Source organism: Canis lupus, chromosome 28, assembly GCF_003254725.2.
Source record: "Canis lupus dingo isolate Sandy chromosome 28, ASM325472v2, whole genome shotgun sequence".
In the NCBI taxonomy this organism is placed as follows: domain Eukaryota; kingdom Metazoa; phylum Chordata; class Mammalia; order Carnivora; family Canidae; genus Canis; species Canis lupus.
Genome location: NC_064270.1, coordinates 15,475,494 through 15,493,195, shown reverse-complemented (window position 1 = coordinate 15,493,195; position 17,702 = coordinate 15,475,494). Strand labels below are relative to the sequence as shown.

At 45.7% G+C, this 17,702-nt stretch overlaps 1 protein-coding gene across 5 annotated transcripts in view; it reads right to left on the bottom strand.

Moving 5' to 3' along the window:
- Positions 1-2,987, bottom strand: part of CNNM2 (cyclin and CBS domain divalent metal cation transport mediator 2) — a 154,222-nt gene extending 151,235 nt beyond the window's left edge. For 2 of the 5 annotated variants that reach the window (XR_003144142.3, XM_049103567.1), the window contains exon 1: positions 1,129-2,987. Coding sequence is in view for 3 of the 5 variants with exons in the window: in XM_049103567.1 (XP_048959524.1) it covers positions 1,129-2,749 (1,621 nt within the window). In the remaining 2 variants the exon portion in view is untranslated. The remainder of the gene's footprint in view (positions 1-1,128) is intronic. The other 3 variants (XR_004810039.2, XM_025467068.3, XM_025467067.2) reach the window with 3 other exon arrangements.
- Positions 2,988-17,702: the final 14,715 nt, after the last annotated feature.

Sequence of the window (17,702 nt, the reverse complement as noted above, 5' to 3'; positions counted from 1 at the left end):
CCATGGTTTTCAAATAGCAACACTAACTATTTACTGGAAACTTTTTTTAAAGACAGAATTTCAGTTAATAATAGCATGAGTTGCTATTTGCCTGTTCATTACACGGTAAAACAAACAAAAAATAACCACCATGCGCGGAAAGGTGAGCACATCAGACTCTGCACGTAGCTTCCCTATTAAAACTCCCCAGAACATTGAGAACTGACTTGAAGACACACTTCAACTTAACATACCAAGCGATCAAGGTCAAGAAGAACACTTATAAACCAGAAAAACTCTAGCGATAAATAAACCACAATAGAGGGCGTCATCCCATTGTTAAATGTTCAAGATTTCTGCCAAAATCACACTTGGTTTGGGAAATTTATTTGTCAAGTAAATATAAACAAATAGTGAAGAAAGCTAGACAAGATAGCCTAATAAAAGGTTAACTCACCTCTAGTCTTTCCAAGTTATATATTAATAACTCTACTTTGAAAAAAAACAAAACAAAACAAAACCCTCTTTTCTAGCTAAGGCAAGTCACACCCAAATGCATAAATCTTTTTGGTGATATTGGCTTAACCCATCCTCTATCCTCAAAAGGCAGAGCCCAATCTGCCCCACAGGTGGCCTGACAACCAGGAACAGAGCTACCGAAAATGCACTTCCAATCTCTGAAATGTCAGTGAATGGTTAAGGAGGAAGAAGAGGATTGTACTGAGTTTAGAGAAACTATCTCAATGTTTTTCCAAACGCCTGAGATTAGTACATGTCAACCAGATGGCACAGCATGGCATTAGCTGGCCCCGACTTGCACCTTACCCACTCAGAACTGGGGCAATGGTATGCAGCAGACCCCTCAGGACCAGAGGGCCAGCAGTATCATGCACAGAAAATAGAAAGCCTGCTTTTTGAAATGCGAAAAAGCGAGTGACGTTAGTCTCGTGCTTTTAGAAAACCTAGAAGCGCCTTCTAGTTCAATCCATCCCCCAAATCCATGCCACCCTTTCAACTTTGCAATTAAGAGACAGGAGAAATTCCGGTCAACTCGCCTTGGGGGGTTGATCTGAGGGTAGAGGGCTCAAGTAGGGAGGAGGATGGAGAGAGAGAGAGAGCAAGCCAATGAAAGATACCAAAATTTCCCACCTTTCTTAAATTCTTCCAGCATAGCGTCCAACTTGGTGTCATTGAAAACAAAGTGCAAGGGGTGGTTATAAAATTTAGTGATGGTTTTCAGGGGAGTACAGTCATCTGGATCCACGAAGGCCAAGTCTTTGACAAAGAGAAGGTCCACGATGTTGGAGCGCTCCCCCTCAAATACCGGAATACGGGTGTAGCCGCTCTCCATGATCTCCGACATGGTGTTGAAGTCCAGAATGGCTTCGCCCGTGATCATGAAGCAGTCCCGGAGCGGAGTCATCACGTCCTCCACTGTCTTGGTGCGGAGCTCCAGCGCTCCTTGGATGATGTTCAGCTCCTCCTTAACGAGGTCGTTGTAGGGGTCGGTGACCCGGAGCATCTCCAGCAGTTTTTCCCGGTTATAGACAGTGCCTATCTCCTGGCCCAGGACGCAGTCCAGCAGCTTGCTCACCGGGTAAGAAGCGGGGAAGGTCATCATCATGAAAAACTTGGTGAGGAAGATGGTGTTGGCCCCGACAGCCAGGCCGTGACGGGAGCAGATGGCCTGGGGCACGATTTCCCCGAAGATGACGATGCCGATGGTGGAGACCACCACCGCCACGAGGCCTGAGCCGGCGATGTCGTCGAGCAGGATGGTGAGCGTGGTGTTGACCAGCACGTTGCCCAGCAGCAGCGAACACAGCAGGTAGTTGCCCTGCCTGCGCACCGGCTCGATGCGTTTGGCGTAATTCTTCTCCTTCTCGGTGCCGCAGTTCTGCACGATGCGCAGCTCCATCGGGTCCAGGGCCATCAGCCCCAGGTTGAGGCCGCTGAACATGCCCGACAGGCACAGGAGCAGCGAAATGAAGATCACCTGCAGCCAGAAGGGCAGCAGGAACTTCTTCTCCTCGCCCACGATCATCTTGGTGTCCTCGCCGTCGTGGTAAATCCAGGTGGTCTCGGCCCACGGGGGCGGCGGGAGCCCGGCCACTCCCGAGCCGCCCTTGCCCCCGACGGCGCCGCCCGCGGACCCCGGGCCGCCGGCGCCCAGGGCGGGCGTGGAGAGCGATGTGCACAGGTAATAGGACTTGCTTTTCTCCATCTTGCGCAGCGGTTTGATCTCGATCTCAATGATGCCCGATGTGCGGCGGTTGAGAATGATGTGGGGCAAGATGATGATATCGGAGGTGCGGATGCCGCAGCGCTGGGGGCCGCTGTCCGGCTCGGGCGGCGCGGGGCCCCCCAGCCCGCGCTCGCCCGGGCTGTGAGGCCGCCGCTCGTGCTCGGTGAAGGCGATGCGGGACCACGTCTCGTTGTTGATGTTCTGCCCGTACACCCGCAGCTTGACCCGGGTCCGCTCGCTCACCCGCAGCGCCCCCCCTTCCATGAAAGACACGTCGTTCGTGTCCTCCAGCCGCAACCCGATGATCACCGTCTCCTCGTTCTCGCCCGCTGCTGCGCAGCCGCCCGCGCCGCAGCAGCAGCTCAGCAGTAGCAGCGGCAGCAGCCGCCCCGCCGCCGCCTGCAGGACCCCCCGGCCGCGGGCGCTGAGGCTGCGGCGCGCCGCCATCTTCCAAGTGGGCAGTGCGGCGGCTGCCTGCCCGCCCGCCATCTTTACTTCGGGTTCACAAGCGCCACAGCCAATCATAGGGTGGCTGCTCCAGCTGCGGCTTCATCCTTCCCACCCGGCGGCGCGAGCGCAGCCACCGGCCCCTGGGCGAGACTGCAGCGGAGCGTCCGCACACACGGTCCGGCGGTCCGGCTCCCTGACTGACACTGACCCGGCCTCTGCCAGCTGAGGAACCTGGAGACTCGCGGGAGGGGGAAAAGGGAGGGTGAAGCGCCAGCCGCTCCCGCGAGAGGCAGGCGGACCAGCCAATCACGCGCGGGTGCCCGCCCTCCCAGCCAGGGGGCTGGAATGGGGGCGTGGTCACGAGCGGAGCCGCGGGCCAATGGCAAGGCAGGTGGGTGGGGCGATGAAAGCCACCGTCCCCCTCGGCACGCCAAGTTTCCTACTGAAAGGCGCGTGACTCTTGTGTATGTGCGAGGGGAGGAGGTGTGGCCAGCTGGGGCCCGAGAGCCACTCACGGACGAGAGCTGTACGAGAGGGGGCGGGGCCTGCAGTCGGGCTACCAATGAGAGGGGGCCGTCTGCGGGCCTGGTGCTCCCCGAGGGGCCTCGGTAGTAGCTCCCCGCGCCTGGGTAGGCAGTGCTGGGCTAATGTCCTGGGGCCCTGGACGGTCGGTTTTCGCGGCACCGCGTTGCCGGCTGCCGCAGTGCTCAATGTTCCTGCGACGGAGGCTGCCCCAGGAACCCGGGAAGCCGACTGGGGAGGGCTCAAGCAGCGCGTTTGCCTGAAAGGCCGGGACACCTGCTGCGCCACCCTCCTCTACCCGTCGGCGCCGCTCCGCCCGGGATTAGCGGCGACTGGGTGGCCCCACACCTAGCGACCTGCCTCTTCTGGAGCTTCTCACTTCTCCCAACGGGATGCTCTCACGCCGCAGCTTGCGGTCGCGTGGCGCCACCTGCCGGTTACGTTGGCACCCTGCAATGCTTTCCAGGTCTGCAAACCCCAAAAGCTTTGCGGGAGAGGTGAGAAGGTTACAGTGAAGCAGTTTCCCCACCTTCCAAGTCAGGAATCCCCTCACTATACCACAAAGCTATAGTCATCAAAACAATACGGTATTGGCATGAAAAAGGCATACGGATCAATGCGATGGAACAGAGAGCCCAGAAGTAGACCCATACATATATGGTTAATTTAGGAAAAGGAGCCAAGAGGAAAGGACAGTCTCTTCAATGAATGGTGTTGGGAAGACTGAACAGTTACATACAAATGAATGAAACTAAATGCCATCTTACACCACGTATAAAAATTGACTCAAAATGAATTAAAGACTTGAATCTAAGATCTGAAACCATGAAATTCTGACAAGAAAAGGTAGCAAGCTCTCTGACATTGGTTTTAGTGATTTTTTTTTAAATTGTGGATCTGACTCCAAAGGCAAGGTAAACAAAAGCGAAAATAAACAAATGAGACTACAACAAACTAAAAACTTGAAGGAAACCAACAAAACAAGAAGACAACTTGTTCAATGGAAGAAAATACTTGCAAATCACATATCTTATAAGGGTTTAGTACCCAAAACATAAAAAGAACTTGCACAACACAGCAACAACAACAAAAAAAGCAATTTAAAAATGGCCAGAAGGGGCAGCCCCAGTAGCTCAGCGGTTTAGCGCCGCCTTCAGCCCAGGGTGTGATCCTGGAAACCAAGGATCGAGTCCCACGTTGGTCTCCCCTGCGTGGAACCTGCTTCTCTCTCTGTCTGTCTCTGCCTCTCTCTGTGTGTGTCTCTCATGAATATATAAATAAAATCGTTTTTAAAAATAAATAAAAATGGCCAGAGGGTCTGAATAAACATTTTTCCCAGATGTTCAACATCACTCATCATCAGAGGAATGCAAATCAAAACCACAATGAAATATCACTTCATACCTGTTACAATGGCTATTACCAAAAAGACAAGAAATAAGTGTTAGGATGTGGAGGAAAGAACCTTCCACACTGTTAGTGGCAATCAACTTAGTGCAAACGCTGTGGAAAATAGTGTGAAGATTCCTCAAAAAAATTTAAAAAAAAAATTAAAAATCGAATTACCATGTGACCCAACTATTCCACTTCTGGATACTTAGCCAAAGAATATAAAGACACTAATTTGAAAAGATATAAGCATCCTTGCATTCATAAAAGCATTACTTACAATAGCCAAGTATGGAAATACAGTGGAACAGAACTGTCATAAAAGAAGAAAGAAGGAAATCTTGCTGTATGCGACAAGATAGACAGATGTTGAGGGTATTATACTAAGTGAACTAAGTCACAGGACAAAGAAAAATACAGTATGACTTCACTTATATATGGAATCTAAACAAAATGAACAAACAAAACAAAAACTCATACATACAGAAAATAAACTGATGGTTACCAGAGGCAGAAGAGGTTAGGGTTGAGCAAAATGGGTGAAAGTGCTCAATTGTATGGTGCTGATGGTAATTAGATTTACGGTGATGATCATTTTGTACATGATACACATAACATTATACACCTGAGACTTACAGAGCAATTTTACCCCAATAATTAGAAAAGAAGGGGCATCTGGGTAGCCCAGTCAGTTAAGCGTCCAGCTCTTGGTTTCGGCTCAGATCATAGTCTCAGGGGCGTGAGATGGAGCCCTGACTTGGGCTCCGAGCTGTGCATGGAGCCTACTTGAGATATTCTCTTTCTCTCTTTCTCTCTCTCTCCCTCCCTCTCTCTCTCTCTCTCTCCCTCTGTCCTTCCCCCATCTCACTGGCACCCTCACTCTCTCTAAAACAGAATGATGAATAAATAAAATAATTTAAAAAGAAGACTTCTCAGGACACCTGGGTGGCTCAGTGGTTAAGCATCTCCCTTTGGTTCAGGTCGTGATCCTGAGGTCCTGGGATCAAGTCCCATATTAGGCTCCCTATGGGAGCCTACTAATAAGTCCCTTATTCCTCTGCCTGTGTCTGCCTCTCTCTGTGTGTTTCTCATGAATAAATAAATAAATATTTTTTTAAAAGACTTCTCTCATATTCTCTCTGAAAGTATATATCACTGGGCCCCATTCCATACTTACTTACTGAAGAGGTAGGACCTAGGAATCCGAATTTCTAATAGACAACCAGGCAAGTTTGGGAAATGGAAGGGGGTAGACATCCTAAGAGATCCATAAAGTCCGCTTCTTCTTTTTAAAGATTTTATTTATTTGTTAGAGAAAGAGCACAGGGGAGAAGCAGAGGAAGGGGGACAAGCAGACTCTGGGCTGAACGTGGAGACACATACTGGGCTCCATCTATGCCTCCAAGATCACAACCTGAGTTGAAATCAAGCTTTGGATGTTCAACTGACTGAGCCACTCAAGTGCCCAAGGCTTTTTAATCACACTGACCAAACCCTAGTAGGTCCATGGATTGCTCAGGAGAAAAAAAAATCCTGAGGGCACTTGGCTGGCTCTTGTGAGTTTAAGGCCCATGTTGGGCATAGAAATTACTTAATAAAAAATTAAAAAGAAAACTTAAAATTCAGGAAAAAAAAAAGTTCTGAAGACCTAACTCCCTAGGACTCCCAAGCTACTGTGTCTGGAGGAGGCACTGTAGCAAAGTAACTGCCAAATTGGTCTTTTTCTTGCAACTTAAATATCCAAAATATAATTGCTATTTTCTTTTTTGTATTCTGCAAGCAGATTTTCTTCCCTTTTAGTAAACCAGTCAGACGTTTCTGGTTAATTTCTGGTAGAGGTGATAGCAATAGCCTCCTCATGGCTCCTAACTCTTCCACACTTGCCCCTTTCCCTTCTCAGCCCAGCAGCCAGAGAAGTCTTTTAAAGTCAAATCCTGTTGCTCCTTTGTTTGAAGTCGTCATCTGGTTTCCCATTTCATCACAGTAAAAGCCACAATACCTACAATACCCCACAAAGCTCGAGAGGGTGTGTCTTGCCTCCCCTGATTTCTCTGACTTGTTCACCTGCTGCTCCAGCCAGTTACTCATTCACTCCCTAGGGATGCTCCCCTTAGAGCCTGTGCATTTGCTATTTGTTTCCTGTCCCTGGGAGTCTCTTCCCCCAGATGTCAGGGTAGCTCTTCAGTCTCCCTCCAAGACTGCCCAAAGGCCATCTCTCTCTTTTTTTTTAAGGCCATCTTTTAAAGATTTATTTATTTATTTGAGAGACAGAGTGAGCACATGAGTGGAAGGGGCAGAGGGAGAGGGAGAGAGAATCTGAGGCAGAGTCCTCACTGAGCAAAGAGCCCATCATGGGGCTTGCCTTCGGGCTCGATCCCATGACCCTGAGATCACCACCTGAGCCAAAACCAAGAGTTAGATGCTCAACCGACTGCACCACCCATGCACCCTGAAAGCCGCCGTTTTTAAAACTCACAAACACACCCTACACTCCATCTCTGCTTTATTTTCCTTAATTTTATTTGTCTCCTTCCACTAGAGCTTGAGCTCCATGAGGACAAGGATTTTTTCTGTTTTGTTCTCTCCCGTGTCACCAGGGCCTAGAACCACAGTAGATGTTGAAAATAAGAGGTGCCTGGGTGACTCAGTGGTTGAGCATCTGCCTTCAGCTCAGGTCATGATCCCAAAGTCCTGGGATCAAGTCCTGCATCAGGGAGTCTGCTTCTCCCTCTGCCTATGTCTCTGCCTCTCTCTGTGTGTCTCTCATGAATAAATAAATAAATAAAATCTTAAAAAGAAAAAAATATGTGTAGAATGTTTCTGGCAATCTTCCCCCTACTCCCAGTTCTTTTACTGCTGTATTTGAAAAATAAGTTCAGATGAAAAAATAAAAATAAAAACCTTATTAACAGACTTGGCATGCATTTATAAATATAGCATTATCAAAATTTAGAAGCAAAAAAAAAAAGTTGAGATTTTTAGGGATATCTGACCAAGATTATGGTCCTTCTAAGTCACCTGATTAAAAATGAAACTGTTTTAATTTCTTAAAAAGTGTGAGTTCAAGTGTGTTTAAGGGAGCTAAGAGGGAAGACCATTAAAGGCTTGCAAATACTGAATGTACACTTTCAAAACAAGTGTGGAGGAGGAGGGCAGGGAAAAGCTGGCCAAAACTACAGATATTTCCTGGGCATTGTAGAGAAAGCTAGAACAGTCAGAAAAGTGTGGCATTCAGCAATTTCGAAACAAGTTAGAAATTTGGGATTTGATAGCAGAAATATAAGAAAAGACCCACTGGGACAGCTTACAATATAAAATTAACCAAACTCAGGGGCGCCTGCGTGGCTCAGTCAGTTAAGCATCCGACTCTTGATTTCTGCTCAGGTCATGATCTCAGGGTTGTGAGATCCAGCCTCAGTCGGGCTCACTCACTGGGAGTAGAGCCTGCTTGGGATTCTCTCTCTCCCTCTCTCTCTCTGCCCCCTCTTCTAAAAATTAAAAAAAAAATAAACCAAGTTCAAATTGGGGATCACTAAGTGATGCTTACCCTGAGTGGTACCAGGGTGTGTGTGTTGGGGGGGGATGGTCATATTCTCCATGTATACCCAAGACACAGAGCAATCTAGATATCTAAGCCAAATAAATTTTCCTTGGAAAGAAGGATCTTCTTCAAGTTTGGGGGTTTTTTAGCTCAAGGAGTTACCCTCTCTTCAGTGAGGGACTTCCAGGGCTTCCCAGTCTGTCCATCTGCATGAATGGAGGAAAGGGCAACACTTGCTTCTAGAGATCTCTTTTTAAATCTGGAGGAAAACAAATCAATAGAACTTTTAATCCTGATAATATTTCACTTCTGGAAAGGGCTACAAAAGGCCTGAGATGGCTAAGTGTGTGCCTGACTTTGACCTTAAGCAAGTTATTCTGGTAAAGCCAGAACTTCCTAGCAAACACCTTCTCTACCTAACCCCCTCTTGCCAGAATCCTTCACTGGTTACTAAAGGGGAAGAGCAATTACACCATTCTCTCAGCTGCAAAGGATAAGTGCCCGTGTGTGTGGATTCTGGGATTTGGGACATCACTCCATCCAGACCTAAAAGTCTTTTTGAGTCTGATTTTCTTACAGATTGCAAGTAAACCATTGATAGCTCCCTATGCGTTTTGTTCTTCAACATAAAGACCTAGTTTGGTAGAGAAGCTTTTTCTTTGCCCCCAGAATGTTGCCTGGTTTTATTTTATTTTTTTTTTAATTTTTATTTATTTATGACAGTCACAGAGAGAGAGAGAGAAGCAGAGACACAGGCAGAGGGAGAAGCAGGCTCCATGCACCAGGAGCCCGATGTGGGATTCGATCCCGGGTCTCCAGGATCGCGCCCTGGGCCAAAGGCAGGCACCAAACCGCTGCGCCACCCAGGGATCCCTGTTGCCTGGTTTTAGAAAAGTATTCAAAATTAGCGCTTCAGCAGCAATCTTTTAATTGCACCAAAGTAGCAGGTCTTCTGAGGAAAAACAGGAACCGGGAAAATACTGCAGTTACCTAGACTTTCCCTAGAATGAAATCTGTTCCCCCTGAAGCAAAATTGTTCACTTGTTTAAATACACAGGGGTCTTTAAGTTCAGATGAGAACCTGTCACTACAGTGGCCGAAAACAAACACAGAAACCAGAATCAAAAATTGCATCAAATGAGCAATGCCATTTACCTTCTCTAGAGGAGAAGCTTTCTTCAGGATTTATTTCCCTCTTTTTCCAGATATTTTCTGGATGTAGACAGTGGGGGGAGGAAGAGAAATGAAAAAGCAGCTTTTTGATGGAGTTGTGAGAAAAACTTCCTCCTTTGATATGAGCCCAAGTTCCTTGGGTGTAGCCTTCCCAGGAATCCTGAGTCTCCAGTCAGGCACTCAGGTGGGTGCAAAGGAAACTCCAACTGCCCTGCCCCCTCACCCCCTAAAAAGCTCTGGGTCCCTCCACAATGGGGCCTTCAGAGCTGGACAACACCCTTTACCACCATGGCCCTTTACCCAGGGAGCCTGCCCGTCTCCATCCTTCTATGCAACCCCAAGAGGTCTCCTATGCTCTGCATGGTCACCCACCTCCTTCTTCCCCTGGACCCTTGACCTGGGCTCTACTCAGAGGAAGGTGCTTCTGGGCTAGAAGTCCACTGTTTGCCCTGCTCCTAGACCCCTATCTTCCTGACTGCCAGGCCTGCAACTACAGGATTTTCTAAAATCCTTTAGAATGTCCTTTCTCACTGCTGCTCCATCTCCATTCCAGCCTCCAGCCTGGTCTTGGACAAAGGTGAAAGAAAGGTTCTGAACTTGATTATCCTTATCACTGTGTCTAAAACACTCAACCCTGGTTGTGATTTGGGGGATTTCACTTCTATGATTTTTAAATGTTGACCCACGTAAACATCATCTATTCAAATATCTGAATTTTACAACTACAGTTGGGGAGTGAAGAGGAGACGATCAATAAGGAAGAATGACATGAGGAGGCTGGTAAGTAGGAATGGGAGCTCAGGGGAAAGAATGGATCCCAAATGTACGATTCTGAGCCATCCCATGAGATTCAGACCAATATGGGTCTGATGCTAGAGCTAGGACTTTATGATTATGACTCCAGTCATAAAATGCCAGTTTTCCCATACCAGCAGAGCTCATTCCCATGGTCTTTTTTCCATATCCTCTGAAGCTGGAGCAAGAAATCTATTCGGATAAGTCGGACCCCCCATGTATAGAAAAATAATATGCCAGACCTCAGTGGGAAAAAATTCCATTCTTATTTTTAGTTCCTCTGAGATACCTATTTTTTTATTTTAAACATCACTAAAGGGATCCCTGGGTGGCGCAGCGGTTTGGCGCCTGCCTTTGGCCCAGGGCGCGATCCTGGAGACCCGGGATCGAATCCCATATCAGGCTCCCGGTGCATGGAGCCTGCTTCTCCCTCTGCCTGTGTCTCTGCCTCTCTCTCTCTCTGTGACTATCATAAGTAAATAAATAAAAATTAAAAAATAAATAAATAAGAATAAACATCACTAAAGATTTATTTCTTCTTATTTATTAATACCGCATCTCAATTCTGTGTCCTCTTTAAATTTTATTATTTTTATTTTTTTATTTATTCATGGGAGACAGAGAGAGAGAGAGATAGAGAGAGAGAGGCAGAGACACAGGCAGAGGGAGAAGCAGGCTCTATGCAGGGAGCCTGATGTGGGACTCGATCCCAGGACTCCAGGATCATGCCCTGGGCCAAAGGCGGCGCTAAACCGCTGCGCCACTGGGAATGCCCCCCTCTTTAAATTTTAGCTAAAGTTTTATATCTTACTTCTTACCTCATCTCTTTATTACTCTTTTACTCATTCATTCATGCATTCAACTAAATATGTTTATCTAGTAAGTTCCGGACACTGTACTAGGTGTTATGGAGATATATTACTAAATCAGAGGTTACCTTGAAATCTTACCAGTAAAGAGGCTAGGCAACATTTGCTACATAATGACCTATGCAGGATAGATCATCAAATGTCTTAAAAAGAAGTAGAAATCGGGCAACCTGGGTGGCTCAGCGGTTTAGCGCTGCCTTCAGCCCAGGGTGTGATCCTGGAGACCCGGGATCGAGTCCCACATCGGGCTCCCTGCATGTAACCTGCTTCTCCCTCTGCCTGTGTCTCTGCCTTTCTCTCTGTGTGTCTCTCATAAATAAATAAAATCTTTAAAAAAAAAAAAAAGGAAGAAGTAGAAATAAAGTGGAGGAATTCAGACTTCATGGTCTTTGAGTTGGTCCTTGAAGAATAGATAGGTTTTTAGATATGTCCAATGTAAGAGGCAGTCCAAGAAAGATGTGCTCAGGCTGCAATAACAAAATATCATAAACTGGGTAGCTTAAAGAGCGAAATGTTATGTTCTCACAGTTCTGGAAACCTGAGGTCCCAGATCAAGGTCCTGTAGGGTTGGTTTCTGGTAAGAGCTCTCTTCTTGGCTTCCAGATCACCTCTTTGTCCACGTGGCTTTTTCCTCTGAGTTTGAATGTGAAGAGAGAAAATGAGCTCACTGGTGACTCTTCTTTTAAGGACCCTAATCCTATTGGATCAGGGCCCCACCTTTGTTACCTCCTCTAACCCTAATTACTTCTTTAGAGGCCCCATCTCCAAACATGGCCATATTTGACAGGACATCAACATATGAGTTGTGGGGGTGGGGGTGGTAGAGATACAACCATTTAGTCCATGACAAAGGGATTGAGAGAGAAGAAAGAGGGAAAGGCATTCTGATGAAAAGTATGACGTGAGATGGCAGAGAGAACAGCATTTCTGGAAAACCATGCAGTTTAATTTGGTTCTAAAGCCCATCAAGGGACGCCTGGGTGGCTCAGCGGTTAAGCGTCTGCCTTCCGGCTCAGGGTGTGATGCTGGAATCCTGGGGATCGAGTCCCACATCGGGCTCCCCGCGTGGAGCCTGCTTCTCCCTCTGCCTATGTCTCTGCCTCTCTCTCTCTGTCTCTCATGAATAAATAAATAAAATCTTTAAAAAAAAATAAAAATAAAGCCCATCAAGAGGAACAGCAAGAATAATGTTGGAAGTTGATTGGGCCAGTTTGTGGTAGACCAAATGCCAACTTTAGAAATTTAGATTTCATTCTGTAGGCACTCGGAGCTACAACAAGTTACAAGCAGGAGAGCTGCACTGCAGAAGAGTAACGGACGGGATCCATGTAACGATGCTGGGGCCCTGCCAATGTAGGGATTTCACAAACTCCTGCCACACCAAGTAGAAAAAAACTGTCATGGCTTACAAAGCACTTTCCCATCTGTTATCTTGACTGACCTTCACAATTAGAACTAAAGGAGACAGCATTTCTCTAACCACATGTAGGACAAAAAAAAAAACACCCAGATATAACTGTCTCGTGCCACAGGAGTCCCCAGAAAATGGGACACCACACCCTCTGTTCTGAAGTCCACACCTGAATCACAGTGGCTGCTACTGTGGTTTGTCCGGTAATTATGAATCTTAGAGCAAACATAAGTTCTCCCAGGTTGGCCTAGATTCGTGATTGCAGGGGAGACTTCCTGATATATTTTTCAAGCTTCTAAAACATAAAATGTTGACATATAATAATCACACATACGAGTGCATAACACATAAATGTAAAAGAGCTGGCCATATAATTTATCATCCAAAACAGAACCCATTTGAGAGTGAAAAAAAGGTACTATTAATAATTAACCTAGTTTGAGGCTCAAACTGGGACAGTCCCCAGCAAAGATTATGTTCAACTTGTAATAAAAGGAACCACCCCCAATTGAGAAAGACCCTCTAGATCCCTTCTAGATCACAGTCCTCTCCCCCAGCCTACCCGTAACTACTATCCTCACTTTTATAGTCATCATTTCCTTTTTCAGTTGCTATATATTTTTAATTTGGGAATTCCCAAAGGAGAGCTTGGACAAGCCCTAGGATACAACAGTATTTTACTCAACCGAGTTCCAGGGTTTCTTCCAACACTCTTCAGGCTCTTACTTCCATCATGCAAGTCATTTTAGTATCCTCAGCTTTGGATTTCTCTTGTATAAAATTAGAAAAATCACTAATGAACCTTCCTCATTATCTCAAGAAATCACTGTTTTTAAAGGATGGCATCAGCTTTATTGGATCCCTTTACATTATTTAGAAGCAAAAATAAAAATACCTCCCTCATAACATTCCCCTTGTTAGATCCAAGTGAAAGAAATCCTAAGGTTCATAAGAAAAAGAAAGTAAGGACAGTTAATAAAATATTAACTACTAAGCCTAGAAGCCCCACAAATCCTTCTGCACTTGCTGTGCAAACCTTTCCTCCCTAGCAACCTGACATTTTGAGGCTTTGCTTTCCAGGGGATGTTCATTTCATATTCACAAAGAAAGTTGTACGATGGAAGCTTGTTAACTCTGGAACAGAGAATAAACTGTCCGGCCCACCTCACCTGACACAATTAGGCCCTCAGTTATATGTCAAATTACCATAAGCAGCTCCAGCACTCTGGTTCCCTCCTGAGAGCGCCCCTGCCAGGCTCCACGTGCCCTCCTTGGCTTCTGCTTGTAATGAATTAAATATATAAGTCAGATTCCTAGATTAGGCCAGAGATCTGCCATTGTTTGAACGATCATGGGGGGAAAGCCCTCACTTATAACTTTGCTGAAAATGTGCTAATTCTAGTCCTCCAACAGCCCACAACCTCAAAAGCCTCCAGGGGTCAGTAAACTTGACCAGATAGGGAGGGTGGCAAACAGACTAAAGGGACACACTCTGTGTGAAGGGGAAGCCATCACTCACTCTGGCCCTGGCAACCATGCAGAAATGCAGGGCTCATGTGGCCAACATTTCTATTTTTCCAATAGAAGTCAGAAATTTATATTCTATGTAAAATCTTCTGATTTATAAATGTGGGCAACTAATTCGAACAATTTTAAAAGCATCTAGGTCCATAAATCTCTTTCTAAGCCCAGAAGGGAAAGTAGACTATACCAAGTTCAATACCTTTCTTTGTTACAGATGGGGAAGGTAAACCACAAAATGGACACATGATTTTCCTATGGCCATGTAACTAGTTTGGCAGCAGAGCCAGACCCAGAAAGAATACTCCTTGCTCTCTCCTGCATCACTTCTCATTCCACAAACAAGAAGAGGCTGTAGGTCTGTTTAGGTCTGGCTTAAGATGCACCCAGAACAGTATCGATTTACTATTGTGTTTTACTCTCTCAGGCTTCTGGATCATGTGCATGAGGCAGGGTACTATCATGAGGCAGTGGAGTAGCATTAGGGCAGAACATTTTTGTGCCAAATTGATTTTTCCCTCACCTGGAGCAATACCACAGCTACGTGGCTCTGCTCCATGAAAGGAGGGGCTAGCCTGTTCCCATTGGGGAAGGGGATTGGTACGGTCATCAGTCCAAGACAAGCAAGGCTCACTCAGCAGGAGAAGATTAAGCACAAAACTTACATTCACATAACACTCCCATTAGCCTCAGTGGGAGCTGTGCTTGCAGAAGTTGCAGAGTCAGCAGTCGAATTGAGACTGGAATGAGGCAGTAAAGCTCAAGTCATAGGTTATTATTAGGATTGTACAATCCCAGCTCCATATTTGCAAAAGAGTTCATTTTTATTATCTAGCGAGATCTCCCTCTACTGACTCTTCCAGCAGGGTCTTCAAAAGGACCCTTGTTTAGACCTCAATTGTGCAGTGTGTGCAGTTGAAGAAACTTGGCAAATCTCAGAAGTTAGGACAGGTGCCAACAAAGTTTAGAAAATAGGCTTAGCTGTTTGGGTCCTGCTGGTTCACAGGGTTCAGCATATTTGATCATTAGTGATCTGGGCCTAGGACAGTGCCAGGTGGCACACAGTAGGTACTTAATAATAGTTGGTGAATAAATGAAAGACTGGATGGATAGCTTCACATTCCTTGCCAGGCTCACGTAGCAGGCCTCTCAACTTAGTAAGGCAGAATGAATCACTCCTTTGCTGCTTCCTAGGAGCCATCCAAGGAAAGGCCAAGAATCAATAAGAGAAGCAGGCTCTGCTGCTGTCTTGGCACAGAGCCATACCCTTTCCAGCCCTGTGTAGCTGGAGATTGGATTGGGGGTGGGATCCTGCTTAAGCTGCCGCTGGGCTCCCTCCAGTAGGTAAGCTGAAAAGCCTCTGCAGGCTTACCTGATTTTTTAAAAAATAAATATTTACTTATTTATTTTAGAGATAGAAAAAGAGCATAAGAGGGGGCAGAGCAGAGGGAGAGAGAAAATCCAGAAGTAGACTCCTTGGCTGAGCGAGCATTGGGCCTGACCCAGGGCTCCATCCCAGGACCCTGAGATCATGACCTGAGTCAAAATCAAGAGCCAACCACCCAACCGACTGAGCCAGCCAGGCGCCCCACCATTATCTTTTAAAAAGTGTTTGTAGCTACAGAAGAATTAAGCACCTGTTTCTGTGGCTCTGCTGTCATGAAGTGTAATGTTAAAATGTAGGAAATGATTGCCAAAGGTTAACAAGTAACCTAGGTGGTAGGTAAATAGGCAGTCCCTACAATGTTTTAAACTTTTCTGCATATTTGAAAATGGTTGTGGGCAGCCCTGGTGGCTCAGCGGTTTAGCGCCGCCTTCGGCCCGGGGTGTGATCCTGGAGTCCCGGGATCAAGTACCGTGTTGGGTTCCCTGCATGGAGCCTGCTTCTCCCTCTGCCTGTGTCTCTGCCTCTCTCTCTCTCTCCCCCTCTGTGTGTGTGTCTGCCATGAATTAAAAAAAAAAAAAAAAAAAAAATCTTAAAAAAAAAAAGAAACTGGTTGTAATACAATGTTGGGGGGAAAGCTGCCTGATGTCAAAGAGCTACAGGCAGCTTCAAACCATGCTGACAGCAAAAGAAACATTGGTCTTCAGCTGTCCTGACGTCACATGTTGGTAGCAACCATATAGATCTAAACTAATAACAATTTAAACCATGTGTCACCTGCCCTTTCAAAGAACTCCATGCAAATGAGTAAATTAAGGCACAGAGATGTTAAATAATTTTCTCAAGGCCAAAATGCCAAGTGGAAAAGAACTATCAAGTTTGGCATTAGCCGGGGAATCCCTGGGTGGCTCAGCGGTTTAGCGCCTGCCAGGGCGCGATTCTGGAGTCCCGGAATCGAGTCCTGCGTCAGGCTCCCAGCATGGAGCCTGCTTCTCCATCCTCCTGTGTCTCTGCCTCTCTCTCTCTCTCTATGTCTGTCATAAATAAATAAATAAATCTTAAAAAAAAAATGTTTGGCATCAGCCTTCTGCTCATCATTCAACACAGCCTCTCTCGCTTAAAGGAAAGGTAACCTCTGTGATAAGGGACGTACATTCCTAGTTGTCTATCTCACCTATTTTGAATATTTAAATAATCATGTATGGCATTTTTCTGGACAAAACACATCTACTTCATTTTATATTAATAGATATTTTGTCTAGATTCTAGACCAAATACAATTCTTATGATGTATATATTTTTTTTCAATTTTTATTTATTTAGGATAGTCAGAGAGAGAGAGAGAGAGAGAGAGAGAGAGGCAGAGACACAGGCCGAGGGAGAAGCAGGCTCCATGCACCGGGAGCCCGACGTGGGATTCGATCCCGGGTCTCCAGGATCGCGCCCTGGGCCAAAGGCAGGCGCCAAACCGCTGCGCCACTCAGGGATCCCTGATGTATATTTTTGTTGGAAAATAATATATAAAGTATGTTATCCTTTGGAAAAACACAACATGAATATCTACATTCCAGTTTAAACTCATCCCTCAACATCTTTTGGGGGAACTGAGAATTCAGAATGACAAATGATTGCCTAAAACCTCCTCCCTCTAAATTTAGAAAAGCCTAATAAACCAAATAACCAGAACTCTTTCTTTCCATCCTTTCCCCTCTGGCAGGACCACCTTCTGCTTATGGATGGTGAAATATGCTTAATCCCACCTGTCCTACCTATACCATTCTAACTAATGCTGTCACTGAAATAGGTTATCCCTGGGTAGATAATGAACTCTAGAACCACCAAAGCACTGTTTAGAATCAAGGTCACAGAGATGAATAGAACTTAAAAGATATCACTCAGTCCTCTCCTTAGACTGTAGTAGTAAGTCAGGTCCTATGGATGAACCCAGTCAGAAATCTGAGAATTTCTCAATTTTTAACAGCTTTATTAAAAGAGGACTTTGGACTATATAATCCATTCCAACATTCTATGAGGCATTACAATGTTTTATAAATGTTCTCATACCCCTAATAAAATATCTCTTGGGTCATGTCAGCTCCCCCTCTTGTTTTTTTGCACTGAGGTCAGACCAATTGGTTGGGATTTTTCTCATTAAAACTCTTCATTGGGGGGTGGGGGGGATAAAAAAAATAAAACTCTTCATCACTTGAAGGCTGTTATTAAAGAACTGATCAGCTCCTGATGACAAGGACCATGACTTATATAAACTTACACCTTTCTATGTCCCCCTGACAAAGCCTTCAAATGTAATTGGACTTCAATGAAATAATGTTCTCATTTCAAATGATAACATCATCCTGAAACATTCCTCAATCTCATTCTTTAACCATGGAAGCTAGAACTAAATCTAATACTTCCCTAAA